Below are 19,306 nucleotides of genomic sequence, written 5' to 3'. Positions count from 1 at the left end.
CCCTTTTCCAAGCTGGAGAATCCACGTTTATTGAGTTCATCCTCTAAGGGAACCACCCTCTACTTTTTCTGACTCTACTTCTTCTGCTCTCTAGACCTTGATGCTCTTTCTTGATGGACTTACCAGATCTTTGCTCCGTATCCAAAATACCAGTGTGTTGTGAATTCATAGAGGGACATAACAGGCTTCAGGGTTGTCTCTGCTCTTGGCCTAGTCGTTGCTCGTCGTTGGGGGCGGTGAGGGGCTGGTTCATCAGCTCAGATTGGCACTAATGACTCGCTGTAGCTCTAGGTGTTCTCCTCTTTCTGGACTGTGTATTAGGTAACCGAGAGCCCGTTTGTGTGCATTTATGGCATAAGGCTTTTTTCCCCCCGTGTTCGTTGCCTGGTGGGTTTTGTGTATGTACAGCATTTACTACCCAGCAAGCTGGTGTTGCAAGAGCTGCTCTTTACACATAACATCATATTCTATTATCCTGAATCAGGATCTTGCCAAACATCACAACTTCAGCGTATGCCACATCTTTTTCCAGGCCATGTATGAGTATGTTGAACAGTACAGATCAGCACAACTGGGAATTTTCTGGGACTACGCCTCCCTTATAAAGCTAACTATTAATTCCTGCTCTCGTAGTCTCCCTCTTAATCATTTCTTAATCTGCAAGAACATCCTGGCTTCCCTGTTATCTGAAGACAGTTTCGTTTCTTTAAGAGCCTTTGTTGAAGCTGAGCGTAGAAATCCGTTTTATTTACTGGATCTTCCACATCAATGCGCTCCTCATGTTTTTGAAAGAATTTAGATTTGCAAGACACGACTTCCCTCCGCAAAAGAGCGGCGTTGGTTGTGTGATACGGTGTATTTATCCACACGGATATTGCTCCTCTGTATCTTCCCTAGTAGAGAAGTCAGATTTAAAATCTGGTAGCCCTTTGAATTCACAGAACTTTGTTTTCAATATTAGTTTTTAATATTTTCTACCTTCTTGACGTCAGCACTAGGTTGGCCTAAGCAGTTGGTTTTACGTTGCAGTTAGAAGTTAGACAATTTTGTTAGCTCTTAGAAACGTCATTTGGCTGTTCTTTATTTTTCTTTTTATCAATTTATTTTAAAGCCTTTACATTGACACATCAGTTGGAGCCAATTTTTCTGACTAATCCTTTGTAAAATATCATCTGTCCCGTGGCAAGGCAGATGAAAATAATCTGTTTAGCATTTCTTCTATTACCCTTCTTTTCCCTGCATTCTGTTGCATCTTGGTTGTTTGCAGGTCCCACCAACTCTCCATCATTGTCCTTATTTCTGATGGGCTTGAAAAAGCTTTTAGTGCTAACTTTGAAGCCGTTAAAAATTGCTTTTTCAAAGTATTTTTTTTTGGTCTTGTATGTAACTTGCATTAAATATTTGCCTAAGATCCTCTGTCTTGCTCTACCCTTACATCTTAGGGTTTTCTTCCGAAAGCTGAAGTGGAGGAGCTCCTGTTAGATGTGCTGAAAGCCTTTTATTTAAATAGGATCGATACCTGTTCTGCTTTCTACATTTTTTTGAAAAACCACCTGAGGTTTGGTTTTACCCAGGGGTGACGGAGTATTTAAATAGTGTGTCGTAGGAGCTGGTGGTGAAGGGATGGACCAACAACTGTGTGATATTAATAGTTACAGTTGATTATCTTCCACAGCCGTTCCCTGTGTGAAGCAGCACTGCACGTTACCGTTCTCTGTAGTGATAACCTGGATTATCTTTTCCTACGTTTGAGGTCTGGTTCTTATTTCTGTAACGCCCAGTCCTGGGATGATGTTAATTTTGTCACAATGCTCCCGAAATCATCGGGCACTTGCAGCAGACGGTCCTTGCTGTGTTTCTCCTCGAGACTCTTATTTTTCCATTCTTCCTTCAGTACAGGTTTTCTTTAGTCACCTGCAGATCTCAGTCCTGTCCCTTACATTACCAAAATGACAGCTAAAGCAAATCTTAGCTCACATGTAAAACAGTGATGTAAGAAAGAAAAGCATACATTGAAAAACGTAGCTGTATTTAAGCAAACCCAGGTATTTTTGGGACATGCACGCTTTCAGGAGATCTCTGTCTACTTACGCTTATCCTGGTCTTCCACGCGGAAGGTCCCGTAGTTGCCTCCCTTTGCCCATTTTCTCTGCTGTCCCTGAGAACCCAAAGCCAAGATGCTGGTGGGCAGCTGGGAAGGAGCCTCCACCCCTCCCTCCTCCGCCTTCCCTCGGGGTTTTGCAGGCCCGAGCTGGGGTTGCCTCTGGGGCTGGTGTTCAGTAGCCACCGATGGACATTCTTCTCCACTAATTTGCCCAGTTCTTTTTAAATCTATTTATACGTTTGGTCTTTGCATACCTTAGTGCAGCAGTTTTCCCCATCTCCTTGGATGCTACTAAAAAAAAAACCCACGTTATTTTTGTTTGTTTTAATGGGTGGCTTTCAGTTTTTATACAACGAGAGCAACAAATAATGCCGTGAGCTTGCCTTCCCTGTGTTACAAACCCCTACTCTACTGCTTTTCAAGCATCCCTTTCCCACTGAAGCTCCTTCTTCTGCGCAAAAGGGGACTTTGCACGCTGCTGCCCATCCCTGAGGCTCTCCCTCTATGTTTTCCAGGTCTACCGCATTAATTTGTCTTCAAAGTCTTACAGGAAAAGTTTAATATTCAATATATCTGAAGAATTCCTTTGTTCTTAGCAGTAACTAATAGAAGACATGGCCCAGCTCAGTGCTGTCAGGTTTCTGAGAGCACGTGGAGCAGGACTGTGGTCCCTGCCTTTGCTTCTCCCACAGGACCAGTGTAGCTCATCTCATTAGGAGAAACCAGCCTTCAGACAGACAAATGGAGGACTTAATTTTAGAATAATGCAGTTAGAGTCACTTAAAAGAAGGAAAAAAACAATGCATGATTTACATTTAGATTCGCAGTTCACTTTAGAGCAAAGTAACTGAATTTCTGGACATCTGCCTGGTATTATTCAAGGCTCAAACCTTTAGATTGTGATTTACAAGGTTAAATTACCCTGAAAAGTTGTATCTCGAGCTGACACCGCCTGTTCTATCTGTCTTCACGTTTCTTTATTTATCTTTCTTTGTACATCTTGATGCCCAATTTCAAACTGAGCTGAGATCACAAATAAGCTGTCATTGGCAGATGAGCACATTTTCAAATATGCAATAATAAAGGAAAAGTTTAACTAAGAAAAAGAGTCAGCAAAGGCGTAGTTGCAAATGGCACCGTACGAGTTTGACAGCGTCGGGGACACGCGTAGACCTTGAGGCCTTCCCAGGGGAAGATGCTGTAGGAGAGACGCTGAGATGTCCAGGTTACACAGTCAGGTTAAACGTCAAGGTGTAAAAATTTGGTAACACGCACGTTGTACGTGAGAAATAGAAGGAAAACACTGTTCTGTGCCATTCCTTAAGGTTTCTTAAGCAGACCCTGCTGAAGGGAAACGTTGGGTTTAGGCGGGATCAGTCCCTGGTGGCTCTGAGGGCAGAGATGCTGCTGAGCCAGGGAGGCTGGGATGGAGGAGACAAGGGATGGAGGCTTGGAAAAGCTGCATGGAGGGGGTAAAGGCTTTCAGGGAGGGGAGACTGGAGGAGGTGGAGCAGAAAGGGTGCGCTGAAGGGGAACGGCAGGACATCCCCTGGCCCACAGGTTTCCCAGCTGCTGCCGCGGAGCTGCAGCGTCCGCAGGCAGATGGGCTCCTCTGCTTTGGGCGCTGCGTTCAGTGATTAGTGCCTGTACTGAGACCCACAGCCAAAATCGGCGAGCTGTCCAAAGGATCCACTGTTTAACTCAACATTTAACTGAATAACACTGCGGGGAGACTAACGGGAGGCTTTTTAATATTATTTTTTAATGACCAGCAAGTGCCTGTGCTTGCACTTGCTGGTACAGACGTGGGCTGCGTTTGCTCCTGAGGTCCTCTGGGCACAGGATCCAGTGGCCTCGTGGTGCAGAACCTGCTGGGGAATTGGGGGGGACACGGGGGGGCTGAAGCCCTTCAAACCCCGCGGCATACGGGATCCTCTCCTGCCTCAGCTCTCACATTCCTGACACTGCTCCAGCCTTTTGAGGGGTGGTTCCTGACTGGGTGGTTTCTCACGTTCTGGCCACCTCACTTGGGGGCCTCAGGGGTGAAAGCAGAAGTGTTGGTCATGGGCAGCTGCGCTTTTACTTTATAAATGGTCATGCAGATGCTGAAACTTGTGGGATGTTTGCCCTAATTTTTCTTCCCTTCGATTTCTCCTGTAACGGAGTTTTCCATCCTGTCACCTGAGCGTGAGAAACTGGTGGCCTGCTACACCAGGACTTGTCTTGCCCTAAGTTTCTGATGTAAAAGGTGCAATCCCATCACCTGAGAGACGGTGAAAAATCATTTCATTAAACGCTCAATGAACGTTCAAGCGAAGTCAGAAGGAACACTTGGGAAAAGTCCATACGAAATTCATGAAAGTCTTCAAACCGCGTGGTGAAAAGTAGACAAAGGACCAGGGTCACAGGGTGAATGAGGAGACAACAAAATACCGAGTAGCTGCTTATTAATTGTCCTTCCCTGGCAACGAGGCCGGCTCGGGCTGCGGGGGAGCGTGGCAAAAGCTGCAATTAGTGACTGGTCCCAGTGTGGGCGCAGAGAGAGGAACTGGGCCACACTGGCAGGCTGGGCTCCGGCCTTCCCAGCTCCAGGGCGTTTGTCTTTGCCACCTTTATAATGTTCCTCTGCAGTCGTTTGGGATGTTTTATATGTGAAATATTGCCCTTATATATTAGTGCCATAGAGTTTTTGAAGAGGAAAACCCTTGTTAGAGTAGATTGGTGCATCCTAGAGCAGAAACTCAGCGCCCTGGGACGGGGCAGGGGAGGCAGGAGCCCTTCCCCACCCCCAGGCTTACCTAGCTGTGTGCTTGCTTATTTTCCACACCTTTGAGTATCTTCTGCTATCAGAAGCCTTTTGTTCAGAAAAAGTAAAGTGATATGGCCAAATACTACCAAATACGCCATATATTTTTTTAAAAAACAGCATGTCAAGTTTATATTTTATCTGCAAAAATGGAGCGTGAATGTGTTTGATATCTACCTCAACAAACAAATTAATGGTAATTAAAGATTAATTTTATGTAATTAGCATTAGAATGCAATTAAATTATGAGTAAGTGGACCAGGAATAGAAGTCTGTGATGTCTTGCTGTCTGTTTTTACATCGAGTCTTTTGTTTTTCAGCAAACAGAGGAAGTGGGGCAGCAGGCAGCTCGCAGACTGGTGATGCGCTGGGGAAAGCACTTGCCTCTGTAAGGAAATATTTACTTTGGAATACACGTTTACCGTTTTCAAAGTGTGAACTTTAATCAGAATTGGACGCCTGGAGTTTACGAAGATGAACAGCAAACGGGAGAGATCTGGTCTCAGAGGTCACCCGCGTGGAGTTACTGCCAACCGAAATATTGAACAATCAGTGCAAAATGGTGTTTAAAAAGTTTTAGATTTAATTTTACGGTAGAATAGAAACGGCGAGAGGGGAGGCCTTGGCCTGGTCACGCTGACTGGGTGCCGAGGAGCTGTGTCTGTTAGTCTATCCCACACTAGGGCGAGGGAGGTCTGAACAGAACCCAGCGGCAGGATGACTTCTGCGCTACCGAGCCATCCGCAAACAGGACTCCTTTTGAATTTGCCTTTAGATTTTCTATTTTTCGTGGCAGTTTCCACCTATTCAGTTCCTGTGGTTGCTGTTAAAGTCAGCGGTGGCCCCTCTTACCTGGGTGGCTGGGGGACGGCAGTTTTCCGGCTCGAACAGGGAGGAAACCCTGCCGTGCCCCAGCCACCGCTGCGGTACCGGTTGGCACGGGCTGACTTTTAATAAGGACCACTATAGTTATTTTCTGGGCAGAGTGGGTTCCATTGAGTTCTCATGAGAGTTAATATTTTTTTTTGCATATTCTTCGATGCTTCATTGAAAAAAAAAGACGAAAATGTCAAGACTCTAGTTTGCCTGAACCGAACTGATACAGTACAGAATCCACTTTGAAGTGGTGCCCTGACAAATGGCACGGGCGGTGAGCGGGGACGCCGCGGGGCGGTGGCACCCTCGCCCGGGCACGGGGCACGCGGGGCCTTTCTCGCTGGAGCAGCGGACGAGTAGTTGGGAGTTTGCTGCTGCGGCTTAACCCCGCTGTGCCAGGGTTTAACGTGCTCCGCTCCCTTTGCTTTATTTTGGCCGTTAAGGGATTTCAGCAGAACGAAAAAAAGCAATTTTCAGGCGTGTTTTAAGGCCTTGTTCAATGACGTTCATTCGTAAAGTAGTTTATGCAATGAAAATGTGTATATCTACCGTAGCAGGTCTGTGTGACAATCAGAAACCATCGCTGAATTGGCTAGTGTCTGTTCCCATCAAAAGGGGTCTGTTGTCTAGCTTCCTGCATCTAATATGTCTTTATAAAAATATTAATATTTGAATAAGAGGCTTTTTAACCTGTCCTGCTTTCATTTAAATGAACTGAATGCATAAGAATTCCATATTTCTTTCTGCATCAGTTTGTGATGGCTTTAGATTAATTCTGTATCATCTTTTAAAGATCTATTCTCCAGATCACACCAACAACAGCTTTTCATCAAATCCTTCAACTCCTGTTGGTTCTCCCCCTTCTCTCTCAGGTATTGTTGTTACAATTCTATTTTACTGAACTTTTCAACGTATTTTTGGTAGGAGGTGCCTGAATGAGCTCCCGCGGTGCTGGGTGTGAGATGCGCATCCAGCGTTGGCCGCGTTGCCGCGCGAGCGCGCGCAGGAGGCCGCTGGTCCCGCGGAGATGAGCAGAGAGGGGTCCTACACGCTGGATTGCCAGGGCAGAGAGAAGGTCGTTGCAGCTCTCAGGCAGATGTATTTACAGAAAAGCAGTTTTATTGCATCCTTATTGCGGCTTCCTTGCAGTGTCCTCGGGCTCTTGCGGCAGATGGTTTCTGCCCTGGGCACAGCGTGGCCCTGTGCAGGGACACCCCGGCCCTCGCGGCGGCCTCGCTCCAGGGCGGCCGTGCCAGGTACATCTTGACCGTTCCCCCCCGCAACATCCCCTCCCGGGGATGAAGCAAACGCCTGTTTGATCCCTAAAATGTGTCTCTGGACAAACCGAGCCCCTGTGAATCCGCTTGATTCATTTTACGCTTTGTTCACAAGAATGGCCCATTTTAACTAAACCCACTTTACTAATAAAAGTAACTGAAAAGATCGAGAGGCCCAGGGTAGTTCTCATGAGCATCAGGTGTTTTAAACATTTACCTGAATATAATTCAGATTTCTTAAACCTTGAGGCTTTTCAGCTAGAGCGTTAGGCTTCTCCTCGCCCGCAAGGCCATGCTGACGCCTTGCAGAAGGCCTCTTGGCTTTCCATCCCCTCTTTGAGATGAGGTCTGTGTCACAAGCGACCAAAGGCCCTGCTCTCCTCTTCTGTCTGCGTGAGCCCCGTTAAACCTCCCCGGGAGCCCTAAAAAACGGCCAAGGCTGCCGTGTTTCCGTAGGGCAGCGCTGGCGAGAGGGCTTGAGCCATCCCTCCTTCGCCATGGGGCATGAGCAGCAGGGTGGAGGTAGAGGGAGCTCCTGGACTCCTCGTCCTTTGAAGTGATGCCCCAGCCTCCACAAGGCACAGACCTAGGAGCAGTTCTACGGTGCTGAGACCCTTTCGGAAGGAGGGACGGAGGGAAGCTTGTGCAGGGCGAGGTCCAGGAGGACACCGCTTGCACCTCTGTCACACCCAGAGTATGTAATGTTGGGGTGAAATCCAGTCAACCAATGTCCCCATAAAGCCACCCCTAGCTGGGGACAGAGGGACCGCCTGGCCTCTTATAGCCTGGGGGGGTCCCACACCTCAGAAAATGACAATTTGCCCTTATTTTGCCTGGAATCACCCCCGAGGTGTAGCACCCCCAGCACTGGGGCTGCGTTTCTCCTAGCGAGGTGCTGCCCTCCTTCCCGATGGAAGGGGCCGAGCCACAGAGAAAATCCCGTGCTAATTTGGGCTGCGTTGCTTTCTGCAGGCTCTACTGGGTAAATAGGGAGAACTGAGTGTCAAAAAAAATAAAAATACGGAGTATAAGTGCATTTAAATAAGAGCTGAAAGTGTTTAGCATGCAAGACACTTTCCCTCAAGGATATCAAGGGCTAGTTAAAAATTATTTTGAAAGTAAAGATTGCTGCTCATTGCTCCGTTCAGTGCTGTAGCAAAACCTCAACTAAAAGCTCCACGGGGACCAGAAAAGGGAAGATTTAAGTTTTAATTAGAACTGACATAATTTTGACTTCTATGAGAAAAAAAATTACACTGCGAGAGCCTAAAAAAAAATTGCCATGAGTTCCACCCTGGCCTATCTCAGTTCAAGGAAATGCCACTCAATGTAGACGTTAAGATTAAAATCCTAATATTTCCATCTCAAATTCTTAACCCTGTTTTATGAGATCATTCAGAAGATCACTTGTTCAAAAGAACATTATAAATTGTCTAAGCGTTGTGCTAAATATATAAAAGCTGTTGGGAAAATACTCGAAAAAAAAACCTTCTTTTCCCCATGTTTGCCTCTTTCGCAAGGGCAATTTTTTCCTTAGAAAACGCTGCTGGGTACCAGGAGCACTTTTCTTCCCGCAGCAGCAGGAACAGATTTAGAGCAGCGGATCCAAACCAGAAGGTTTTCGGTCAGACCTTTGGTGGTCTCACCGGGCCAAACCAAATAATCTGCCCAAAGAGAGCGCAAACCTTATCGACGTCTCCGTGAATGTTGTGTGCAGTGCTTTTTACTGACTGCTTTTTTTAAAGATTCTGTAAATTTGACGGTGGGGTGACGGAATCGGTGGCACTGAGGATGTCTCGAAGCAAGGCTAGGAGAATGGGCTAGTCTGTGCCGGGCTGGCGCAGGGGTCCGGCCACCCGCAGCCCCCCGCGGCACCGCTGCTTCTCCTTCCACCACCGAGACGTTTCCTTCTCCCGGAGCCTCTCGCAGCTCCAGCTGCCGAATGAATGCAGCCCTCTATGCGGAGGAGCAGCCTGGGGGAACTTTGTGGCCTGCATCTACGTGCTTTGCTACAAAATACCTTTTTTTTTTTCTTTTTTTTTTTTTCATCCGTGTGTATTTTGGAAGTTCTCCATATGTCTGCTCTATAGTCTATCTGGAATACGGCATTTACATGTCTACAAAACTGTCCAAAAAGTTTGAAAGACATTTTTGTTTGCATAGTTCTAATGGTAATTCCAATTTTACTATTAGCAGGCACAGCTGTTTGGTCTAGAAATGGAGGTCAAGCGTCATCATCTCCCAATTATGAAGGTCCCTTACACTCTTTGGTATGTTTTGATTAGTGACCTCCTCTGCCTCAGTATTTTACTTGCTGTTCTTTCCATTTCTCATCCATTCTTCTCACACAGGTTTTCATTTCGTTAGTGACCGCTATGCCCTCGGACTTGATTTTACCACCTCTAAATTCGTATCATGGGTGCCCCGTGCTTTAGATTACGTGATGCGGTTTGAGATGCTGCTGGCCAGGGTCTCCTGTTCGACAGGGGATGCAGTCTTGAAACCGACTGAAAAGGGGACAAGGACCACAAAAAAGAGGGGGAGGAGGGTGAACAGGCAGGCGGAATAGATCGAAGAGAAGATGGGAGTAGAAAGCTGAGGCGTTGTCACGCAGGACGGCGCGTGGGCTTAGCCCCTCAGAGCTGGGGAGCGCGGGAGAGAACGCGGCCAATGCAGCGGGGATGGTCAGGAGTCCTCTCCCTGGGAAAGGCCGGCGGGCTGAGCTTGCCAGGCTGAGCTGGGCCTAAACGCTTACGTGGCAGAGAGGGTTAAAGGGATGGCAGTAAGATTTGTTACCTTTCCTAATGGAAGGATTAAGAGTTGGAGTTGGTCAAAAGCATAGTAGGACGAAGAGCTGTAGAGGGTCCTGTGTCCTCTGTCTTGCTCTTCTTGATTGTTGGTCTCGGTGGGAAGTCGAGAGGGTTTCACTAACAGCTGTGAAAAGCCTGACATGTTGTCGGGTGTAAAATAAACAGCACTAGAGCTTAAAAGCTTCCTTAAAAAAAAGCGATTGGATAATTCCCGAGAGCACCGTGTTTAACCCCCTAGGACAAGGTGATGTTGACTTCCTTAGAAGTTTGCCAGAGTCAGGAATTGGTACAGACTGGTTTTTCCACCCTGAACCAGAAATCCTTCTCCTGATTGACCATGATATTTTCTAGACAACGTGTCTTCTGGAGGTTTTTTAGTTATTTTGGTTTTTGGAGCGCGATGGGTCGGTTAAGAGATTTGCTGTAGAGATCCGTAAGCTACACCTAATGATTTTTGCAGCTCAGGTTCCCCAGTATTTGGGGGACTGTCCTGTTGAGCTACCCCTTTTGTATTTTATTAAAAAACAAAGACTTGAGGTGCCCAGCCCCGCCCCTGGCTTGTGCTGGGGATGGCTGAGGACAGCGACGGGGCTCAGGGGAAGCAGAGCAGGGGGTGCAGGGGGGTGTCTGCGGGCAGCAGCTCCCGCAGTGGGTTCTTGGTGGAGCACCCCCACGCAGACACGGGGCCCTCCTTTCCTGGAGCAGCCAGGGCAGGCTGAAACCTTGAGGTTGTTATTCCCCATGGCCCGTTGCTTCTCCTCATCGTCGCCCCGCCAGCAGCCCGCCTCGGGGGCTGGGTTTTGGCTTAGCCGGAGCGCGGCGGCGTTGGGAGGCGTTGGGAGGCAGGAACTCGGGAGAGCAGCGGTCGGGGTTCTCGGGGTTGTGGGTGTTAGGATGGTTGGAAAAGTGGGAGCTGAGGTTGTAGGGACCCCAACGGCATCGCACCCCTCGCCCCCCGCGACCACCCCGGCTGCTAGTCCTTGCCACGTTGCTCACCGTAAGCTGCTCAGTTAGGGAAGAGTATTTATCGCTGCTTTAACCAGTGATAAAAAGTGATTTCTGGATGCATACCTGTAGGGAAAAAAACCCAACTGGCAGCGAGGGACTGTAGGAGCTGGTAGTTTATCTTCCTCTCTTTGTGTGTGATCCTGGGATTAGATGGGGGGAGGAAAATCCCGGTTAGAGATTGATTACAATTAGAGGTATATTTGTTTCTTTACTTCTACTTCTTTTTTATTTTTTTATTTTTTTATTTTTTTTTAAGTATCACTAAAACTTTTCAAAGACATAGAGGGCAACATATGTACTGTAATGATTATGTTCATGAGGAATCATTGAACCTGTTTTGCCCATGAAAATCAAAGCTGTACTCGTGTTAACCATGCTCTCTCCTTCCCCACAACGCTACTCTAAACATTGCCCTAGGGAAACAAAACCACTCCTCTCCAAAAAAAAAAAAAGGGAAAAAAAAGCTAAAACCAACAAAAAAAAAAAAAAAACCACACCGAGGGGTTGAGAAGGAAGGACTGGCTGTCAGTGACCGTGCCCCCGCGCGCCCCACGCCCACCGGCGGCAGCGCCTCGTGCCCGGCGCTGGGCAGCCCCGCGCGCTTGCTGATGCTCTTCCCGCTTTGTTTCTCGCTCCCAAACAGCAAAGCCGGATCGAGGACCGCCTGGAGAGGCTGGACGACGCCATCCACGTGCTGCGCAACCACGCGGTGGGGCCCGCCACCGCCATGCCGGGGGGCCACGCCGACATGCACGGCTTGATAGGGCCGTCACACAACGGAGCCATGGCCGGGCTGGGCTCCGGCTACGGCACCGGCCTGCTCTCCGCCAACCGGCACTCGCTCATGGTAAGCGCGTGGGGTGGAAGAGGAACCTGCTTGGAGGGCTCGGGGAGGGGGAAGGGAAGGGATGGACGGGGCGGGGGGTTCACCGCTTCGTGGGCGCTAAGGCGTGTGTGCGTCTTCCAGCGAGAGGGAAGGGATCTGACCCCTGTGCTCGGCACTGGTGAGGCCGCCCCTCGATGAGTGGGTTCAGTTTTGGGCCCCTCACTCCAAAAAGGCCATTGAATGACTCGAGCGTGTCCAGAGAAGGGCAACGGAGCTGGTGCAGGGTCTGGAGCACAGGTGTGATGGGGAGCGGCTGAGGGAACTGGGGGGGTTTAGTGTGGAGGAGGCTGAGGGGAGACCTCATGGCCCTCTCCAACTCCCTGAAAGGAGGGTGCAGAGAGGGGGGATGAGTCTCTTGACGCAAGGAACAAGCACCAGGCCAAGAGGGAATGGCCTCAAGCTGCGCCAGGGCAGGGTCAGACTGGCTCTTAGGAAGGATTTCTTTGCAGAAGGGGTTGTTGGGCATTGGAATGGGCTGCCCAGGGCAGGGGGGGAGTCCCCATCCCTGGAGGGGTTGAAGAGTCGGGTTGACCCAGCGCTGAGGGATGTGGTGGAGTTGGGAACGGTCAGTGTGAGGTTCGTGGTTGGACTGGAGGATCTTCAAGGGCTTTTCCAACCCGGATGATTCTGGGATTCTGAGAGCAGAATGTGTGGTGGGGTCAGGCTGGCCCCCAGTGGTGGGGTCAGGCTGGCCCATACCTTTCCAGGAAGGGGGGTTGTGTTTGGGGGCCACCAGTTTGCCCTTCTCATTAGCCACGTGCACAAAGGGGCAGACTCTGCGTGTGGGTCCGTGGGTGCACGAGGTGGGTGTGAAATCCTTGGGTTCGTTTACACTTTCACTTCCAGGCTTGGTGAACCTAAATTCCCTGCCCCTCCCCATGAATTCTTTTCTTTTTTTGCTTTCAAACAGAAGTCCGTAGCGTTGCGTTTCGCTCAGGACCCGCCACTTACGCGGGAAGCCGGGTGCGGTTTTTCGTTTCGGGTGCGGTTTTGGCACGCGGGGCTGAAGAAGGTTTGAGGAATGGGAGCTAATCTCATCCTTGTTTTTAAACCTATGCTTAAAGCCAGGAGGAGGAGGTAGTTCAGAGCCAGAGCTGCGTGTGCTCGCTGTGGCACGTGTTTCATGTGGGGTTATGAGCTCTTTCTCCCTTGAGAAGTCGTGGGTGCGGAGGAGCCTGGCTCTGCAGACCCGCCTTGGGCTCGTGCTGGCGTTACGGGTGACTGGTGTGTCCCCAAAGCCTGAAGGATCAGGTCTATAATTTGCCTGACATGCACCACTCGGGGCTCCAGGACAGACAGCTTGCACTTTGCAAAGGAAATATTTTGCAGCTGCTTTCTTTCTTGCAAAGGAAAACCATCTCGCTTCAATATTCTTTGTTTTTGGTATGTCAGAAAAATAATAAGGAAAACCATCTAACACAATGCATGTGAGTTTATAGAAATCTTCAAGTCCTGCAGCAGAAGTTAATGACAAAAGACGATCCTGTGGGAGCAGAGAAACGGTGATTCTTGATTAGGACGCGGCGAAGTTGTGCCCGGGCAGAGCTGAACCAGATCAGTGCGGTCTTCAACGGGACTAAAAGGCACTTGGTTTTATATTCCCAAATTTCATTCCAGAAATAGAGTTGCTTACTCTCACGTGGAATGGAGGAAGGGAACGAGGAGTTATCTGGCAGTATTTTCAGATGGTTCAAGCTATTTAGGTTTGTTAAGATGGGGGGAAAAGCTGTGGAAGTAGAAAGGGACCTGACAGATCCGTGGCCGCTTTGCTGCTGCGTGGCGCTGCGGAGGACTGGGCTTGATCCCCTGCTCATCCCACATGCTAAGGGCAAGGCAGGGCAGATTAGAAGAAAGAATTTCCATTAACCATATACATAGAGGGAGGAGAGCGTGTGCCTCTGCTAGAGTCACATGGAAATTTCTCCTCGCTCTGCAAGAATCCCTAAAAACAAGACCAAAACCCCCCTGAATTGAAAAAGCCCATGAAAAAGGACCCCAGAGCTGGTGGAGTGGCAGTGTGTGCCTCGGGTATGTATCTGCACGTACATACATGTGTGTAATACACCTTCCCTGGAGCTGTCTTCTGTTTTGGTTTTCCTATCTCAAAAAAGTGTAGTGGAATTAGGAGGAGCGCGGGGACAAACAGCAGGAATGATTGCAAGCACGGAAGGATTTTCCTGTGAAGGGAGGTTGAACAGATTGTGGTGATTTTGTTTAGAAAGGAGCTGAATAAGAGGAGACATAATAGAGGTACATAGAATAATGGACAGCATAGAGAAGGTAAATCTAGCTCTCCCATTCATCCTGCCTCATAATTAAAGAACAAGGGGACATTCAGTGAACCTGACAAAAAGAAATACTTTTTATTCAACACACAATGACCTGTGAAATTCATTGCTCCAAGATGTAATCAAGGCCAAATGTTCAGAAGCATTCCAAATAGGATTAGACATCATATGGAAAATGCAAACATTTAGAGTTTTATTTGACAGGATTCAGACAGGATTCCTCCTTTTTTTCACAGGGGAAGAAAAAAAAGAAAGAAAGAAAGAAAAACTTTGATGCCAGAGCGTGAGGCAACTGCTAGGGCAAGGAAGGAGCTTCTTCTGGTGGCCAATTATTTGCTAATTACCACGTTCCCTGGCCTGCTGCGCGCCGGGGATGCCCCCGCGCTCGGCGCTGTCGCGATAGTGGGTGAGGTGATTATAAAATAATGAGCTTGCAGCGGGATGGAGAGCGTGGCTTTATTCAGCGGGGTCTGGCCTGGCTGGGGTCAGCTCCGCAGCCCTCGGCACGCTCCGTCTGTGGCCAAGGGCAAGGTTTTCTGGCTAACTGGGAGCGCTGACCACCGGCCAGAGCCTTCACAACCCGACATCTGCCATCTCATACGGAAATTTAAATATCCCAGCTGGCTCCTGCTTCCCCCTGCAAGAAAAAGTTTGATGTTGAGGTATCCTTAGCCAGCTAGCCTTGACCGAACAGTTCTCCCCTTCAGACTCATCCACACACAGTGCCCTAAGCAAAATATTTGCCCATAGTTTCTCTCGCTTCAGGTTATTAAAATGTAACATCAGTTGAAATCAAGCACCTGAGAAAGCAAAATAAGGGGGAGTTTGTCTTTTTTTTTTTTTTTTAATCAGGGCAGGTTTGTGACAGGCTCTGCTCCTTGTTTAAATTAAACGTTACTATAAGTGACTCTGTCGTGGGTAAAATATCATTAAAAGCCACAATAGAGACTGCGCCGTTTGCAGATTCAAAAAAATGTGAAGTGTTAACTGAAAAGGGTCTGGTGAAAGGCTCCGAGAGGTAAAAAGATGCTTTTTCAGCAGCTCAGTTAAATCCATCTCCTCTCCCCTTCCCCAATAAAATTAGCATGAACCAGACATTGTTTTGCTCTCTGTGGCAGTTGCTGAGAATTCACAAAAGGAAATTCTAGATTGTAATTTAGCTTGGCCTCAGGTAATATGTTAAATACACTTGGGATACATATAATCTAAGATTTTAGTTTGTACAAAGCTATTTTTTCCTCCAGTGTTTAAACAATACTGCTTTTAATGAAGAAATCTGGCTTTATTAAAAGCCAGATCTGTGACTTACAACTGTTTCTGCATATCTGCTCTCAATCAAGAGAAAAGAGTTTAATTTTTGTAGCTTTGTTCGCTTTGCATATGTTAAACTGATGGAACATGCACCCAGGGCATCACTTCAGAGACAGTTTGTTCCATAAATATGTGCTCCTCACTTAAATACCAGATGTAGGTGAAGTTAGATTTAAACAAAAAAAGCAGCAACAATGAGAAATCGAAGTGCCAGGATCGTGCATCTAAAAAAAAGGCCTTCGTATTTTTAGGAATGTGTAGGCACTTGGCGTTTTTCAGGAGAAATACGGAATGACAGGGTCTGACTGGTTCTGTTTGGACTTTGCTAAGAAAGTGGATGGTCGGAGCAAGGTAACTGCAGAGTTTGGATGCTCTGAGGGCAGCGCTGCTGCTGCAAACAAGACGGGGACGTTTCTCTGCAAAGGCAGAGTCTGCCGCGTTCCCAGGCAGCATTACTCACTGTCTGAAACCGTAACTTGGGTGAAAGAGTCGGGCCCGATAATTTCTTTTGGAAAACTGGTCTGAATTTTGAAGTAAAAACATAAGAACAAAGGAAATAGTTTTTGAGTAGAGTCAGTCTGAAGTTAGCCTTTGACCATTTGATACATTCCACGCTGAAAAGGAAGTTGAAGGGGGAAAAAATTTAAAAAAAAAAAAAAAAAAAATCAAGGAGGATACTGGTAATGTTTTCCACATTTGAATTTTAATACATGAAACAGGCTATAAAAGGCTGGCCAGCTGCAGTAAATAAAGTAGCAGTGGGAGGTATGGACCGGAAACTTGTCGAGCGCGCTGGTGGAAGCGGCTGTGCCCACCGCGCGCTGCCCGAGCGCGCCCGAGCGACCCCGGGGCGTGCGGAGCCCACGCTCCCTGCCCGCACTGCCTGCCCGTGCTCCTGCCCGTGCTCCTGCCCGTGCCCCCTCCCTGCCCACACTCCCTCCCTGCCCACGCTCCCTCCCTGCCCGCGCTCTCCCTTGCGCAGCAGATGTGCGCCTTTTCTCCCCAGACAAAAACCAAGGCAGAGATCGGTCAGACGCTGCTGGAAATGGGACTGGGAGCGCTCGGGTTTGCCTGGAGCCAGGCCAGGTTTACAGCTGTGTGGCTGGGAGCAGCGAACGGATTGCTCCAGCAGGCTGGCTTAAAAGGGATTTCTTATTTTACATTCCCTCGCTTTTTTTTTATTAGCGGCCCGGTAAGGAGAGCGTTTAAGCATTGACTAATTTTTAGCAGGCCCCTGGAACTCGCTGATGGCCCTGTCTCCAATTTTCCCCGTGCGCATTCATTCGCACCGTTTACAAATACAGTGTGTTTGATACCAGTTTAGCAGCAAACTGGTTTAGCGGAGAGAGCCCGGAGGAGCCGCCTGCTCCTCTGCGCCCGCTGTGTCGCAGCCGCAGCACGTGCAGCCAGGAGAGGGGCAGCAGAAAAGCTTCAAAATAGGGATATTTCTTCAATCGCAGCCCTCGGGTGCAGGAGCTCCGCGGGGGAAGCCTTCGCAGGGCGTCAGGCGGGGTGGAAGGGTGGAATTTGAACACCCAACACCTCTCCAGTGCGCCCAGCATCCCCCTGCTTGTGCCCCAGCGCTTTGCAGGGGGAATTTGGGGGTCGTGGGGTTGAAGGGGGTGACCCCCTCATCAAGCCGGGGAGGTGGAGGTTTGGGTTTCCCACCCCACCAACACCCCCGGGTGCATGTGCTCGACTTCGTCACCGCGAGTCGTCCCGTTGGGACCGCGCGTGCCATTGGAGTTAAGCACGTGCGCGGGCAAGTTGCGGGATTGAAAACACGGTAATGAAAAGGGAGGTGACCTCCCTTCAGCGGGCTTCTAAAGTCGGTACAGAACCACCCGGGACACCCGCAAAAAACCTTCTGGGAAGAGGCCAGTGTGGCTTAGAAATGATGGACGAGGGAGGGGTTGGCGTCAGGCCGCTCGTAACGTTTCTGTCTCTTAAGGGTCTTCAAGGCCAAAGTTTTAGAAATCGCACGTCAAGATAAAAACTTGGGAGTTTTGGTTGATTTAATCTGCCCGTCTCTGTCTCTCAAGGGCCTGAGCTGAGCGTGTATTTTGAGCTTTAGCCGTGAATTCCCTGGCTTTCCGCAGTTGCTGTTATTTCAGAGGTTGTGCGGATGGCGGGGATTTTATCGTAACACTTCGACTCGAACTGTAGGAAACAGCAAAACCCGAACTTTTGCACAGGGATCTTTGAAGACACGTGTTTCTTTTGCAGCAGCGCACAAAAGTATTGATGAAAATTATAAACCAGAAATTCACATTTATACATCACATTTAAGACAGCGCTTAGAAGCCCGTCAGCCAGCCTGCACGCTTCACGTGAGGGCCCACAGGAAGAGAGCGTGTTCGTGTGTATTTTTTTTTTTTTTTTTAACATCCACATTAAATTAACTTATGGAATTTTCCACCCCTAGGAATTAGAGTAGCAGCTCATGAAGTAATTCGGTTATGTCATTCGTACATAAACAAAGAGAGTCAAGCGACTTGGCGTTATTTAAAAGACAAAATTTGGCTTTTGCTGTCTTGTTACTATCTTTTTCTCTTCTTAAGTTTTAGCACAGTTGTAGCTGCTGCGTCTGTGGTTTGTTTTGCTTGACTGTGTTTTCTAGTGAGCAGGTATAATATAAATTTAAAAAAAAAAAAAAAAAACGGACAGAATGACCTTACTGGAATGAAGTCTGACATAACAGGCACCAGTGTAGGGTTTTTATATAGCACCATTTTCTGCCTAATTGGTTGACATTCCTAATGCTGCGCAATTAGAGCCTTTATCATATTTTTAAATTATTTTGGAGCTATAAACTTCATTTTGACCAGGAGAGAAACCGCTGACCAATATTTAACCGACACCTTTTCAGGAAAGCGTTGTCCTGGCACAATGGCTCCATTCATTTCCAACCAGCTAATTAGGCACATGGTTAAACCCACCCCCCCACCCCCGCATCGTATTTGGGTTGCCGGGTTTTAATGTCTGCGTCGCTTGGTGCGGTGGCTGAATCAGAGGTGTGGAGCTGAGGAAGGTGCCGGGGGGGGGAGGAAGGCAGCAGCGAGGGTGGGTCAGGCACCTGATGCTCCAAATGGGACAACTGGGAACCAGAATAAAGTATCCAGGTGTGTGAACTTGCCTGCAGCGGGGTTTCCCCCCTCCCTCCCTCCCCAGCCGTTCAGTGAAGAAGAGTTAATATTCTTAATCCTGTACTTTAGGACCCTTTATATCCCTGGATTTAGCCAATACTTAAATGAATAATCATCTCTGCTGGAAAGAAATGGCAGTGATTATTGCAGTGACTTCCCTCCGACGGCCATGGCAGCCCACTTCCCTCCATAATAGGTCGCAACCGGTTGCTTTCCCTTAAAATACTCCAATTATCTCCCACGGTGGGAACGCGAAGCCGGCGAAGTGTGGGAGCCCTCGCGCTGAGCGAGCGCTCATGGGGGGGTGGGGGGGACAGGTTGGGGAGAGGAGCTCAGCATCAGCGGCCTCGGTAGCACCAGATTTTGGAAAAAAAGGCTGGAAGCCGGCTCTGCCCCCCGCCCCCCCCCGCAGCCCCCCGGTGCTGCCGCACTGCGGGGACCCCCCGGGACACCCGTGGGTGCTGCGGCGGTCTCGGGGCGCGCTCCCCGGCATCCCGGCCTCGCACTGAGACGTGGCACTTGGGCTTTTTGGCCCCTTCATCTTCGTTTGGCCCCTTCCTTTGAACGGCAAAGTCCGGCTTTGCCGCTTTAGACTCCGTTTAAACGGCTTTCGCATACAACTGGCTCGCAAACGGCCCTTTCATAAGATATTTGGCGAGCTGCTTAGTACTCAGCACTACTCTCTTTTCTGTAGAAAAAAAATGTGAACTTTGCTTTTTCCCTGATTTAATGCCACTCTTAATGTCTTTTTTTTTTTTTTTGTCTTTTTTTTTTTTATTAAATCCTTTCTTTTG

At 48.6% G+C, this 19,306-nt stretch overlaps 1 protein-coding gene across 14 annotated transcripts in view; it reads left to right on the top strand.

Annotated features, from left to right (window-relative positions):
- LOC141918134 (transcription factor 4) overlaps positions 1–19,306 on the top strand; it is a 239,365-nt gene that overhangs the window by 204,980 nt on the left and 15,079 nt on the right. For 13 of the 14 annotated variants that reach the window (XM_074812209.1, XM_074812204.1, XM_074812203.1 and 10 more), the window contains 4 exons: positions 5,231–5,298; positions 6,580–6,658; positions 9,257–9,333; positions 11,525–11,728. In XM_074812209.1, coding sequence (XP_074668310.1) covers positions 5,231–5,298; positions 6,580–6,658; positions 9,257–9,333; positions 11,525–11,728 — 428 coding nt within the window. The remainder of the gene's footprint in view (positions 1–5,230; positions 5,299–6,579; positions 6,659–9,256; positions 9,334–11,524; positions 11,729–19,306) is intronic. The other variant, XM_074812211.1, reaches the window with a different exon arrangement.

Source organism: Strix aluco, chromosome Z (assembly GCF_031877795.1).
Source record: "Strix aluco isolate bStrAlu1 chromosome Z, bStrAlu1.hap1, whole genome shotgun sequence".
Taxonomy (NCBI): domain Eukaryota; kingdom Metazoa; phylum Chordata; class Aves; order Strigiformes; family Strigidae; genus Strix; species Strix aluco.
Note: the sequence above shows the minus strand (reverse complement) of the source record. Positions and strands in the feature narration are given on the sequence as shown.